Below are 15,755 nucleotides of genomic sequence, written 5' to 3'. Positions count from 1 at the left end.
ATGAAAAGTGAAAAGTCTTTCATCAAATCAAAACACACCTAAAATAATCCGCATTGGCTTATAAGGCAGAGGGGTGACTGTTCATAACAAAAAATGCCATCCACAACAAAGAGTACCAGCGAGTATATGAAGAACATTACAATAGCCTATTTCTCATCCAAAATGATAAGCCATTAACCCACAACTCCAAAAAGAATGGAGTTAATTTTGATTCTCAAAAATGCCCTTACAATTTTTGGTTACATCTGTAATGAAAATTAAGACTCCAACACAACTCAAAACAAGGATTCTTTCCCTTAGTAAAGCAGACACATAAGTGATTGATGATTTAATTTGCCGTTGCAGCAAATACTAATTTAAGCACCACTACCTCAACACCAGGAAAATGACAAATCTCAGTATTTAACGGCATACGTGACAAGAAGGCAAGACTATTCTAGGATGATTAAAACACACACAAAATAAGAACACAGAAAAAAACCGTGGCAATACTGCTGCTGCACTAGGAAAAGGGACATACCATTCCTACAGGCACGCATGGCTTTAAAGAATATGTATAGATTATGGTCTTATGTATTGTCTTTTTTTCCTCCAGGAAAGACCAGAACATTCACGAGAGTTGGAAGAAGTGCATTCAGGAAGGTGTCAATACCTCCCTCCCCACCCCTTTAGTGGGGAAACTCGCTTTAACAATAATGCTCTTTCACTCCTCACATCCCACCAGGTTTCCACAGACCCTTCAGTCAGCATTCCTGCCCACCCCCCACTAACCCCCCACTCCCCCCCCACCCCCGCCGCCACTTCCCTGCTCTGCCCCTCACATTCAGAACTGGCTGCTCCGACTCAGTCTCGCCGCCCCCGCGCACCCGCCCAGATCGGCAGAGTCTAACAACGCAGCCACGCAGCCACCCAGAAACCCACTGCCCCCACCTCCTCGCCCAGTTCCCCTCCCCCTCCCCGCCCTGTCACCTGCTTGGGTGGTGTCCGTCAGGTCGTAGCCGCTGCCCGGGAAGTCTCGGAGCTTCCTACCGCTGAGGCTTAGGATGCCGGAGTTGCCCGCCTCCTCCAGGGCCCGGTCCAGGCTCCTCACGGTGTGTTGAGGCTGCAGGCTCCCCTGGTTCCACTGCGGCCCGTTGGGGAACGGCTGACCGAAAAGAGTCGGTACCGGGATGGGCACCACCATGGTCCCGCCGCCGCCGCCGCCGCCGCCGCCTCCCACTCCGGCTCCGCCACCTCCCCCGCCGGCCCCACCACCGCCACCGCTACTTCCACCTCCACCACAACCGCCGCCCCCACTGTTACCACCACCTCCCTGACTCGCCGCCATGTTCCTGGGATAGAGAATAGCCCCCGACAATACTCTGAGTCTGTGCCGCGAGTGTAGGGGGTTCTTAGGACGCATGCGCAGGCTGGGGGCGGGAGGTGGGGGGTGCGAGGTAGAGGGTGGGAAGGAACCAGGGGGCGGGGTGGGAGGAGGTGTTGGGTATGGAAGAGACGCTGTTCAAACGTGCAGAATGCTTGCTTTAAGAAATGTGCTATCAGAGGAAGGATGCTAAATCCCGGTTCCGCTGCTTCGGGTACCAAAATCTTGCGAAGCGACACCAGCTTAACTCTAGGTCGTCAGGGATGTGACCCCAGATCTCTAAGTTGCTTCACCTTTTGAGATCTGCAAAACAAAAGTAAATATATTAGAGATGAAAGAGATTCGTTTTAGAATATTTTGAAGCGGCATTTAGAAGGACTATCAGCTACCTGATTGAAACGCTTACTGCAAATGCCTCAGGAATCCTTTAGCAGTGTTAACACGGAGAGAAACTTTGGGGAGGAATATGGGTGCAGAATTGTGTTTTAAGCCTGCATGAATTTTGCCATAATTTAGAATCCCAAAATAAGAAAAGCCTTTTAAAATGTTTTCAAGGGAGCCTCTCGTTGCAGTGTGTGTATGTCTCAGCCAAACTGCTGCCTTCCAAAACTTGGAAAAGTTCTCTACATTCTTTTCTATAACTCTTTGAAGTGCTGCCAAGGTCTCCAAAATATCTCGAGTTTCTTCTCATCATGTTAGTATGGCTGATGGAAAACTCTCATCATCAAACAACCTTAAAGTTTATTTTTGATATACAGGCTTTCTGAAGATTTAATGCTGTGGATAGGAAGCTAATCAATCTTGGATTTTCCGAGTTCATTCTTGGAACCTGAAGCCAACCATTTAGATAGGTCACTGCCATCCCTCCACTCGCACTCAAGAGTTATTCAAATCTTTTTCACTCGTAGAAAAGTTACACAAGAAAACTATCAGAATACTTGATCATATTCAGTTATCATTAATTAGAATATCTTCTGCATCTCTTTTACACCCACTTCAGTTTAAACAATGTATCAACAGTCTCATTTTCTTGGAGAAAGCTCCACAAAAATCACTACTTTGGGGGAAAATACAGGAAAGAATTACAACTTGTCTAAATTGCTTTGTGGCCATATAGGTAAACTAAGATAACTATGGTGCAAGAAATCACATTTGCCACATGCATGACCCACAGAAGGACCAGTACTGAAAATTAGACCTCCACAACATATTAGGAAGCGAAATCAAATTATTTAAACTCACTGGTGTCAAAAAAGAACATTCTACCTTATATCTCATCTTTCTTACATCACAAATCAAATTAGGTATTAATTGAGAATTCCCAGAATCAAAAAGGGTGGAAAGGGAAACTAAATGCATTAGATAGAGATAAGATTAGGAAAGGAACATTTAATAACTAGGCAATAAAAAAATTAGTGATTATTTAAAACAATGTATTAGACTCCAGGAAAAGTATGTCCTCAGAATACCTGTCGAGAGAAGGCCTTATACAACCAATTTAAGAAGAAAAGTAATCTTTCAAAGAATGTAAAAGATAGTGTAAGTAGAAAAAACAGAAAGCCTACAAGGTAGGCTAGATATACATGAAAATCAGGCAAAATAACACATTCTGAAGCTCTTTGACAGAGTTTTGAACAAAATATGCAGTCTTTATTGAATAAAGCACTGGCCAACTACAAATGTGATTTGTATTCAAGAGAACCAAGCAAATTGGTAGTTACCCAACATTTATAAATAATATAGAGAAGAAGACGCCGAGTCCAAAGCTCCAAATTCTTCTATTAGAGATCAAGATTATTGGGATAGACTACAGGATGTTTTTATCAGCCTACAAATAAATTAAAAGTGAGATGTTTTATTTCGGGATCTAGAATAAGGCAATGAACTTGGGGATGAACTAGACGGAATTATAATATAAATTTTTGTTAAAATTCTGATCATGATGCAGGAAAAAGCCAAGGGAGTCTCTGCAGTTTGTTTCCTGAAAACTTTAGTATTTAACATCAGCTAAATACTAAACTCAGGGGAGAAGAAACAGTGAAATGTTGAGTATCATGAAGACATATCAGGGGGGCTTCCCTGGTGTCTCAGCAGTAAAGAATCTGCCTGCAATGCAGGAAACTTGGGTTCTATCCCTGGGTCAGGAAGATCGCCTGGAGGAGGGCATGACAACCTACTCCACTTAAGATTTTAAAAGACATATATATTAGAAACCCTGAAAATATTAATTACATCATACTGAACTATTCCAAGGTGAGTTTTCATTCCAATCCCAAAGAAAGGCAATGCCAAAGAATGCTCAAACTGCAGCACAATTGCACTCATCTCACATGCTAGTAAAGTAATGCTCAAAATTCTCCAAGCCAGGCTTCAGTAATATGTGAACTTACTGATGTTCAAGCTGGTTTTAGAAAAGGCAGAGGAACCAGAGATCAAATTGCCAACATCTGCTGGATCATGGAAAAAGCAAGAGAGTTCCAGAAAAACATCTCTTTCTGCTTTATTGACTATGCCAAAGCCTTTGACTGTGTGGATCACAATAAACTGTGGAAAATTCTGAAAGAGATGGGAATACCAGACCACCTGACCTGCCTCTTGAGAAATCTGTATGCAGGTCAGGAAGTAAAAGTTACAAGTGGACATGGAACAACAGACTGGTTCCAAATAGGAAAAGGAGTACGTCAAGGCTGTATATTGTCACCCTGCTTATTTAACTTCTATGCAGAGTACATCATGAGAAATGCTGGACTGGAAGAAACACAAGCTGGAATCAAGATGGCTGGGAGAAATATCAATAACCTCAGATATGCAGATGACACCACACTTATGGCAGAAAGTGAAGAGGAACTAAAAAGCCTCTTGATGAAGGTGAAAGAGGAGAGTGAAAAAGTTGGCTTAAAGCTCAACATTCAGAAAACGAAGACCATGGCATCTGGTCCCCTCACTTCATGGGAAATAGATGGGGAAACAGTGGAAACAGTGTCAGACTTTATTTTGGGGCTCCAAAATCACTGCAGATGGTGACTGCAGCCATGAAATTAAAAGACGCTTACTCCTTGGAAGGAAAGTTATGGCCAACCTAGATAGCATATTGAAAAGCAGAGGCACTACTTTGCCAACAAAGGTCCGTCTAGTCAAGGCTATGGTTTTTCCAGTGGTCACGTATGGATGTGAAATTTGGACTGTGAAGAAGGCTGAGTGCTGAAGAATTGATGCTTTTGAACTCTGGTGTTGGAGAAGACTCTTGAGAGTCCCTTGGACTGCAAGGAGATCCAACCAGTCCATTTTGAAGGAGATCAGCCCTGGGATTTCTTTGGAAGGAATGATGCTAAAGTTGAAACTCCAGTACTTTGGCCACCTCATGCGAAGAGTTGACTCATTGGAAAAGACTCTGATGCTGGGAGAGTTTGGGGGCAGGAGGAGAAGGGGACGACAGAGGATGAGATGGCTGGATGGCATCACTGACTCGATGGATGTGAGTCTGAGTGAACTCCGGGAGTTGGTGATGGACAGGGAGGCCTGGAGTGCTGCGATTCATGAGGTCGCAAAGAGTCAGACACGACTCAGTGACTGAACTGAACTGAACTGATCTGAACTATTCCACAGCTGCTGCTGGAATGTGATATGAAGTTCTGTTCACTCCTCTCTCAGCGTAAGTCCTGAATTAGAGAAAGCACTAAGAAGTACACCTAAAATAATCAGAGAAATGAGAGAAGGAGAAATTTACCTGGCCTTCATCTCTGTGGTAACCTGATCTTCAGTCCCTTCCAAAATCCCTGTTCTAGCATGGAACCTTCAGAGGAGTGAGTATACATTAACTTGCTGCTAAGTCACTTCAGTCGTGTCTGACTCTGTGGACCCCATAGATGGCAGCCCACCAGGCTCCCCCATTCCTGGGATTCTCCAGGCAAGAACACTGGAGTGGGTTGCCATTTCCTTCTCCAATGCATGAAAGTGAAAAGTGAAGTCGTTCAGTCGTGTCTGACCCTCAGCGACCCCATGGACTGCAGCCTTACAGGCTCCTCCGTCCATGGGATTTTCCAGGCAAGAGTACTGGAGTGGGATGCTATTGCCTTCTCCGATACATTAACTTATTTTAGCATAATCTATAAAACGCTTCCCGTGTGGCTCAGCTGCTATAGAATCTGTCTGCAATGCGGGAGACCTGGGTTTGATCCCTGGGTTGGGAAGATCCCCTGGAGAAGGGAAAGGCTACCCACTCCAGTATTCTGGCCTGGAGAATTCCTAGATAGCATATTGAAAAGCAGAGACATTACTTTGCCAACAAAGGTCCATCTAGTCAAGGCTATGGTTTTTCCAGTGGTCACGTATGGATGTGAGAGTTGGACTGTGAAGAAGGCTGAGCGCCAAAGAATTGATGCTTTTGAACTGTGGTGTTGGAGAAGACTCTTGAGAGTCCCTTGGACTGCAAGGAGATCCAACCAGTCCATTCTAAAGGAGATCAGCCCTGGGTGTTCTTTGGAAGGAATGATGCTAAGCTGAAACTCCAGTACTTTGGCCACCTCATGCGAAGAGTTGACTCATTGGAAAAGACTCTGATGCTGGGAGGGATTGGGGGCAGGAGGAAAAGAGGAGGACAGAGGATGAGATGGCTGGATGTCATCACCGACTCAATGGACATGAGTTTGAGTGAACTCTGGGAGTTGGTGATGGACAGGGAGGCCTGGAGTGCTGCAATTCATGGAGTCACAAAGAGTTGGACATGACTGAGCGACTGAACTGAACTGAACTAAACTGAACACAGCTTTCTGCATGGGATCTTATTTCCCCCATCAGGGATCAAACCCAGGTTCCCTGGCAGTGAAAGCACTGAGTCCAAACTACTGGACCACCAGGTAATTCCCCCTTTGCACTGCTTTAACCAATCCTAACACATTCATTAATCCAAAAGTTAATAATTCTTAACTCAAAAGGGATTTGGAGAAATATAGAATGATTACTATTACTTAAAAGAGACTATTATATAACAAATCTTTAATTGTGATGTCAGTAAGCACTATTATGTTCTGTCTTGGTTAGAATCCCTGCTATGATGCTTAAAAGATGCAAGATAGACAAGTCATTTAAGCTCTCAAAGTCTCAGATTTCTTGTCTATAAAACAAAGATCATAACATTATTAGATATCTCAGAAGACTGTAGTAAGGATTACATGAGATATTTACACAAAGCACATATAACAGTTGTTACCTTTTTTTATGTTTACTTTGCCTGTAGAACACTGAGCAAAGTGAATGATGAATTATCAGCACAGCAGTTCTTAAATTCCTCTGTACTACTGTGCTACCAGTATTAATAGACCTTTTCTTCTGTGTTGCTCTTGAAGTTACATCCTTACTGATTCACCCTAGGTTTCTGCCTCTCCTAACTTTTGTGTTTTCACTATATGATCCAGTAACTTGATTCCAATTCTTGCTTACTGTCTCTAATGCAACCCCAGGTTTTTGACCTCTGTGTTCCTAGTATAAGACCCAAGTTCAATCCCTGGCTCGGGAAGATCTCCTGGAGAAGGAAATGGCAACCCACTCCAGTATTCTTGCCCCCCCCCCACCAAAAAGGGGCTCCTGATATCATGAAATCCATTTAAGTATCTGTTCCAAATCCTCCTTTAAAATATATCTTAAATGTTTTTGCTTTATGTAAACAACACAGAGGTTCTCAAGGCAAGAACACTGAAGTGGTTTGCCATTGCCTTCTCCAGTGGACCACGTTTTCTCAGAACTCTCCACCATGACCTGTCTTGGGTGGCCATACACGGCATGGCTCATAGTTTCATTGAGTTAGACAAGGCTGTGGTCCAAGTAATCAATTTGGTTAGTTTTCTGATATTGTGGGTTTTCATTCTGTCTGCCCTCTGATGAATAAGGATAAGAGGCTTATGGAAGCTTCCTGATTGGAGAGACTGACTGTGGGGGAAACTGGGTCTTATTTTGATGGGCGGGTCCATGCTCCATAAATCTTTAATCTAATTTTCTGTTGATGGGTGGGGCTGTGTTCCCTCCCTGTTATTTGACCTGAGGCCAAACTATGGTGGAGGTAATGAAGAACTGACTCATTGGAAAAGACCCTGATGATGGGAAAGATTGAAGGCAGGAGGAGAAGGGGACAACAGAGGATTAGATGGTTGGACAGCATCACCGACTTGAGGGACATGATTTTGAGTAAGCTCTAGGAGTTGATGATGGACAGGGAAGCCTGGAGTGCCACAGTCCATGGGGTCACAGAGTCAGACATGAAAAAATCCTGAAGAGTTTCTTATTAGTGTATTAAATACAGATTGCTGAATTTTTGCTTAGTTTAGCTTGGCCAAAAGAAAGTAAATAAAATATCACATTAAATTATTCAGACTCTTATGTCCAATTAGAAAATATAAGGTTGAGAAAGATTTTTTAGTTTTCTTTGGTATTACATTGGAAATTCTCCTCTTTATAGGTAAACATGGAAACAAGCCATATGCCTTTTGGGCAATCTTGTATAATTATCTTCCTCTGCCGGCAATATGTGAGAGAAAATGATGAAATAGGGCGTTTTCAAGCAAAATCTAAATTCCTAAAAGGAAGACCTAGGCAACTGTCATGTTACCTCTAAGCAGGCTATACATGTGTAAGGGAAAAAATAAAAGATGTTAATGACATTTCAGTAAAGCCTGTTAAAGGAATTGGGCTTTCCAGGTGGCTCAAATGGTAAAGAATCCACCTGCCAATGCAGAAGACTTGGGTTTGACCCCTAGTTCGCGAAGATACCCTAGAGAAGGAAATGGCAACTCATTCCAATATTCTTGCCTGGAGAACTCCAGAAACAGAGGAGGCTACAGTCCAAGGGGTTGCAAAGAGTTGGACACAACTTAGCAACTGAACAACAACATTAAAAGAATTACAATATCAAGATAGATTAAAACCCCAGGAGAAAAGATAAATCCCAAAAAGGTTTAGATTCTGTATTTCCTTAAACAGAATGAAATAGAAATACTGGACCAAAATCTGTGTATAAAATGAAAGTTTGAATGAAATGATGAAGAATCAAGTTGGGCATCTACCAAAGTCTAATTATATTTGTTTACCTTAAATTTTGCTTCAAATCTTTATCACTATATATGGGAAAGTGTGTCTGTTAGAGGTTTATGGGGTTTTGTTTCTTTCTCTAAATCAAATAAACATATGAAATAAATCTCTGTGGGAGTGTGACTGAAGTGACTTCAGGCATGGTGGCAGTGTGCCTAAATTATAAGTTGTTTTTTTTTTTTTTAATTTATGATGCAACTTCCTTAAAAGGCTGAATCTGTTAACCTGAAGCTCTCAAGTGATAACTGGGTCACACATGACCTTAAAATCCAGTGCTTCTCTCTATGTGGCAACAAGACTATTTCTTCTGAACCATGGTCATGATCGTGACCCCAGTTAGCCTATTGGTGGGTTGTCAGAAAGAAGGGTCAAAGCTCTGTTCCAGTAAGAGAGTGTATTATGAAATATTGCAGGATATTTTAGATGTGTTTTGTTTTGGTGTGGCAGTCAGAAATTTTTTCAGCCTTCACTTATAAGTCTAGGTTGGCAATGCTGACCCTTAAGAAGAAACTTACTTCTGCTTAAGTACTTTGTCTGCAATTATGGTATGATTCTACAAAGTAGGAGAAAATATATTGGTTCTGATGACCTCATGTTTCACACTTCCAGGCTTTAATAGGTGTATTGATGTAGGAAACTAACATACTTTGCCACTCTTTTGTGGTTTTAAAAATCTCTTTCTTAAAACAGCTAGCCATAGGCCTTAAATAATGGAGTAGATAATTCTAAGGTACTAATTAGTGAAGTGTTAGGTTATCCTTGATGACTTCATCCCCTTCTTCCATTTTGTATTTCTTAAACTCTCCTTAATAAAATCTTCATCTTAAATACCTCTACTTAGAATAAATTCTTTTTTTTCCAGGACACATACTTAAAGTTTCAGAGGACTTTAAAATTTCCTGAGCTGGTTCTGATTTCTCCCACTGGTCATAGACAATAGACTTTTGATAAGCTGACAAAACCAAAGATATAAATGTACCGTACTGTTTGACTACTAGCATTATTTCCACTGCCACAACCTTAACTCAAGTCACTGTTTTCTCTGGACTACTACAGTTGTCTCCTAATTGACTTTTCTACTCCTACCCTTCTACCACTTAATAATTATGTGGCCTTGGGCAAGAACCTTAGTTTCTTCATGCCTTCATTTTCATCTGAAAAATAGGAACGATAATACTACCTACCTTATAGGGATATTATGAGGATTAGAATTAATACATGTCTAGCATATGGTAAGAACTTTAGCTAGTATCATTGTCATTATTGTTATCATTAAAATTTTCCACTGGCTAATAATATCTAGCAGTGAAAGGTAAATTATCTCTCTGAATTGCACAAGAGTCTTGTGCAGTGGACATTATTATCCCCATTTTACATGTGAGGATACTACACTCCAGAGAAATTAAGTAACTAGTTCAAGGTCTCAGTTGAGAAGTGGCACAGCAAAACTTTGAATAGAAACATACCTGACTGCTAAATTGAGGCTTTTAACCACTGTAACTTCTGGCAGTAATCTATTGATATTTGCCTTGTATCTTTTCTCAGTCCAAAAATTCTTAGCTGTTTAATTCCTTCCAAACTATCTCCATAAAACAGTTGCTAAGTGCTGCCTGGTTAACTTATATAAAATCATTAAGTTTATTCATTAACAACTTTCATCGTTTCAAATCAACCTTTTTTTAATTGAAATATAATTTATGTTTCAAGTGTACAACAAAGTGACTGAGTTATATATATACACACACATATATATATATATATATACACTATATATATATATATATATATATATATATATACACACATGCTAAGTCTCTTCAGTCGTGTCCAATTTTTGCAACCATATGGACTATAGCCCATTAGGCTCCTCTGTCAGATTCTTTTCCACTATGGGTTATTACAAGATACTGAATATAGTTCCTTGTGCTATACAGTAGGTCCATGTTGTTTAACTATTTTATATATATATATTAGTGTGTATATGTTAATTCCAAACTCCTAATTTATCCCTCCCCCCACTTCTCCCCTTTGGTAACCATAAAGTGTTTTTTCTGTGAGTCTATTTCTGTTTTTAAAATAAGTTTGCTTGCATCATTTTTTTAGCTTCCACATACAAGTGATATCATATGGTATTTGTCTTTATCTGACTTACTTCACTTAGTATGATAATCTCTAGGTCCATCCATGTTGCTGCACATGGCATTATTTCATACTTTTAAAAGACCAAGATTCCATTATATACACACACATGCATATACACACACACACACACACACACACACACACACACACACATACACACACACACCCCACATCTTCTTTACTCATTCATCTGTCAATGGATATTTACATTGCTTCCATGTCTTGGCTATAGTAAATAGTGCTGCTCTGAACATTGAGGTACATGTATCTTTTTGAATTATAGTTTTGCCCAGGAGTGGGATTACTAGATCATATGGTAACTAATTCTATTTTAGTTTTTTAGGGAACCTCCATACTGTTTTCTATAGTGGCTATACCAATTTACATTCCCACCAAACAGTGTAGAAAGTTTCCCTTTTCTCGACACCCTCTCCAGCATTTACTATTTGTAGACTCTTTGATGATGACCAATTTACTTTTCTATATGGGCTTCTATTGACTGGCTTCTTTTTCAAAATGCCATAAACCAAATTATTATAACAGCCTTTTTAAAGGTTTTTCTCTCATTATGAAAATTTTCTCATAATCATAATTCATAAAGACAGCCAAAGGGATATATTTAGTGATAAGTTTTTTATGTATTTGATTCCAGGCTTTCCTATTAACACAAACCTTTATTTTATTTATAAATATTTGCAAAACTTATTTATTTTATGAAATTATTTAAGTGCTTTTATTATTGTACATTCTTTACAGATATTGTAGCTAGATACTATATATTGTATAACACTCTATATTATATTACCACATACCACTTGATATGTACACCTGCTATAGGATAGCTAGGTTCTTACCAATATTCCTTTATTATATATAAGCTTTCTATTAATATTATTATTAATAAAGAATTTTTCTTATTATTCCTTTATGTTAGAGTCAAAAAATTCAGTTATTCAATCATAGAGTAGAAGTACTTTAATCCTCTTAATAAACATTGTCAAGTTATTTCCAAAATGCTTGTACCAATTTACATTGTCAATAAAAATATAAGCAAGAAAAAATTTTTTTTGGCTGCACCACATGGCTTGTGGGATCTTAGTTCTCAGACTGAGGACTGAACTCATGCCCTCATCTTTGCCAGTATTGGGAATGTTCAGTTTTTAAATATCTTTACTATATTATATATGACACAGAAAAAAAATATGTTAGTTCTTCTGCTGTAAAGACAAAACTTAGCCTCTCACCTGAAACCATCAAAAATTTGGACAATGTATATAGAACGATGACTTTCAAAATACTGAGTATCACTAAACAAAAACAGTAATACTGGTATGAGACACAAAAGAAGTAAGGCCTGCAAATGCGCAATCTTATTGTTTTGAGTGAGTTTCCAGAAACTTCTTCAGCTGGAAAAAAGGGGATCTATGAAAAACCTACAGCTAACAATAAACCTAATGGTGGAAACGTGCATGAGTGTGTGCTCAGTCGTGTGAGACTCTTTGCAACCCCCTGGACTGTAGCCCACCGTGCTTTGCAGTCCAGGAGATTCTCCAGGCAAGAATACTGGAGTGGGTTGCCATTCCCTTCTCTGAGGGTTCTTCCCAACCCAGGGACTGACCTGCCTCTCTTATGTCTCCAGCATTGGCAGGCAGATTCTTGACCACTGAGCTGTGATTGCAAAAGACTGAATGCTTTCTCTCTAAGATCAGGAACAAAATAAGGGTGTTCAAGGGTGTCCAATTCATGAATAATGTACTAAAGTTTCCAGATGGAGTAAGAAAGCAAGAGAGAAAGAAGGGAATAAGGTAGAGAAAAGAGAGAAGGGAGGGTAAGAGGATGGAAGGGAAGTGGGAAAGGAAAGAAGGAAGGGAAGGAGGCAGGCATCCAGATTGGAAAGGAGTCTTTATTCACAGATAATATGATCATCTATTTAGAAAATAAATGGAATCTATAATAAGGCTACTAGAACAAATAAGTGAGTTTGGCAAAGATAAAGGATAGAAACTCTGACAAAGATGTGAAAGACCTGCACACTGAATACTACAGACCATGGCTAAAGGAAATTAAATAAGACATAAATAAATAAATAGAGAGATATATCATCTTCATGGATTAGAAGACAATATTGCTATGATGCCAGTTCTCTCCAAAGTCTCAGCAGGCCTTTTTTAGGAGAAGCTGATAAGCTAATTTTAAAATTCATATGAAAATGCAAAAAATCTAGAATAGTGGAAATAATTTGGAAAAAGAAAACAAAGTTGGAAGACTAAGACTATGAAAATGCAAGACTTACTACAAAGCTACACTAAGATAGTATTGTACTGGTATAAATATAGATACATAAATCAATTGCACAGAATAGAAAGCCCAAAAATAATGTCTTGTTTATGGGCAAATGACTTTTGACAAAGGTGTAAAGACAAGTCAGTAGGAAAAAGACAGTTTTAGCAAATACTGCTAGCACAATTGAATACCCATATGCAAAAGAAGACAAAGTTGGATCCATACTTCACATTACATCTAAAAATTTACCGGTAATCCATCATAGACTTATGTAAAATCGAAAAGTTAAAACAAAGGAGAAAATATTTCTGGCTTTGATTTAGACAAAGACTTCTCAAATATAACACAAATAGCACAATCCATAAAAGAAATGATTGATAAATTGGACTTCATCAACATTATAAACCTCTGCTCTTTGAAAGACATTGTTCAAAGAATTAAAAAAAAACACACAGAATGAGAGAAAATATTTTCAAACCATATATAAAATAAAGACTCATGATTACACTATGTACATAACTCTCCAGAGTGATGAGAATCATAAGTAATATTAAGAAAACAAACAACCCAATAAAAAATGAGCCAAAGATTTGAACACTTCACCAAAGAAAATATCTGGATGGCAAACAAGCATATGAAAATGTGTTCAACATCATTACTCATTACTGAATGAAAAATAAAACTATGAGATACTACTATACCTCTATTAGAATTACTAATATTAAAAACATTGACCATACCAAATGTTAACAAGGAGGTGGAGGAATTGGAACCCTCATACTCTGCTGTTAGAAATGCAGAAGGGTAAAACCACTTTGGAAACAGTATGGCAATTTCTTAAAATGTTTAACAAACATCCGCCCTGTGGTTCAGTTGGTCCACTTCTAGATATTTACTCAAGAGAAATGAAAGCTCACATACATACAAAGATTTACATATGAATGTTAACAGAGTATTTGTCTGGAATAGTAAAAACTGTTAGTCAAATAGTCAAAAACTGAAGACAGCTTAAATGTATATCAATAGAAGAATGGACAAACAAATTGGATTATTTCCATACAGTGGAATACCTTTCAGTAATAGACAGGAATGAACTATTGATACACCATAACAATGTGAATGAATTTCAAAATAAATATGCTGAATGAAAAAAGCCAGGAAAAAAAGAGTACATAATGTATGATTCCCTTTACATAAAACTCAAAAAATGCTAACTAATCTCTATGGAGAGAAAGCAGACTAGTGGTTTTCTGGAGGCATGTAGAAGTTGGGAGTATGGGAAGAGAAATCACAAAGGAGCATTAGAAAATTCTTGGGGGTAATAGGAATATTCACATTTTAATCATGATAATAGTTTTATGGGTATGTATATATGCCAAAAATTATCAAATTTACACATTCCATATGTGCAATTTATTTGATGTCAATTATACCTCTAGAAAAATGTTAAAATTGACAAATTATTTATTGCAAAATGAACATGGAAAAGATTTTTTTAAGATTAAAATTTCAATAAAATTAAAGTTAATACAGGCTGTATATTGTCACCCTGCTTATTTAACCTCTATGCAGAGTACATCATGAGAAACGCTGGACTGGAAGAAGCACAAGCTGGAATCAAGATTGCCGGGAGAAATATCAATAACCTCAGATATGCAGATGACACCACCCTTATGGCAGAAAATGAAGAACTAAAAAGCCTCTTGATGAAGCTGAAAGAGGAGAGTGAAAAAGTTGGCTTAAAGCTCAACATTCAGGAAACGAAGACCATGGCATCTGGTCCCATCACTTCATGAGAAATAGATGGGGAAACAGTGGAAACAGTGTCAGACTTTTTTTTATGGGGCTCCAAAATCACTGCAGATGGTGACTGCAGCCATGAAATTAAAAGACGCTTACTCCTTGGAAGGAAAGTTATGACCAACCTAGATAGCATATTGAAAAGCAGAGACATTACTTTGCCAACAAAGGTCCATTTAGTCAAGGCTATGGTTTTTCTTGTGGTCATGTATGGATGTGAGACTTGGACTGTGAAGAAGGCTGAGCCGAAGAATTGATGCTTTTGAACTGTGGTGTTGGAGAAGACTCTTGAGAGTCCCTTGGACTGCGAGCAGATCCAACCAGTCCATTCTGAAGGAGATCAGCCCTGGGATTTCTTTGGAAGGAATGATGCTAAGCTGAAACTCCAGTACTTTGGCCACCTCATGCAAAGAGTTGACTCATTGGAAAAGACTCTGATGCTGGGAGTGATTGGGGGCAGGAGGAGAAGGGGACGACGGAGGATGAGATGGCTGGATGGCATCACCGACTTGATGGACGTGAGTCTGAGTGAACTCCGGGAGTTTGTGATGGACAGGGAGGCCTGGCATGCTACGATTCATGGGGTCGCAAAGAGTCGGACACGACTGAGCAACTGAACTGAACTGAACTGAAAGTTAATACAAAAATATTTAAATGTTTTAATAGCATTTAATATAAATTGACCAAAGAATTAAATTTAGTGAGTTGAGTTTATTCTTTTTTAATTTTTATTTTTAATTGGAAGATAATTGCTTTACAGTGCTGTGTTGGTTTATGCCATACAACAACGTGAGTTTACTCTCAATATGCTTTCTTGACAAAAATCATGAAATGTAATTCTGAATTAAATGTTTGTATATAATTAGGAAATGAATATGTCCTTAGAGTCCAAATATGTACTGTATCAATATAGCCCAAAATATTTGAATAAAAATGGTTTAGCTCCAATTGAGATTATTGAGGCAATTGTCAATTATATCCCTTTGATGAGTTTGCAATGTAGTTGTAGAAGCAAAACTTGCATGTAATAATTGAATCCATTTATAATGGTACTGGGAAATCAGAGAATATAGTTAAGGAAATATTT

The 15,755-nt window shown here is 38.8% G+C and overlaps 1 protein-coding gene across 2 annotated transcripts in view; it reads right to left on the bottom strand.

Annotated features, from left to right (window-relative positions):
* LRCH2 (leucine rich repeats and calponin homology domain containing 2) overlaps positions 1–1,366 on the bottom strand; it is a 115,343-nt gene extending 113,977 nt beyond the window's left edge. Inside the window, exon 1 of one of the 2 annotated variants that reach the window (XM_025276128.3) lies at positions 970–1,366. In XM_025276128.3, the coding sequence (XP_025131913.2) occupies positions 970–1,327 (358 nt within the window). In that variant the 5' untranslated portion in view covers positions 1,328–1,366. The remainder of the gene's footprint in view (positions 1–969) is intronic. The other variant, XM_025276126.3, reaches the window with a different exon arrangement.
* Positions 1,367–15,755: the final 14,389 nt, after the last annotated feature.

Source organism: Bubalus bubalis, chromosome X (assembly GCF_019923935.1).
Source record: "Bubalus bubalis isolate 160015118507 breed Murrah chromosome X, NDDB_SH_1, whole genome shotgun sequence".
In the NCBI taxonomy this organism is placed as follows: domain Eukaryota; kingdom Metazoa; phylum Chordata; class Mammalia; order Artiodactyla; family Bovidae; genus Bubalus; species Bubalus bubalis.
The sequence above is the reverse complement of the archived record's forward strand: the minus strand, read 5'-3'. Positions and strand labels throughout refer to the sequence as shown.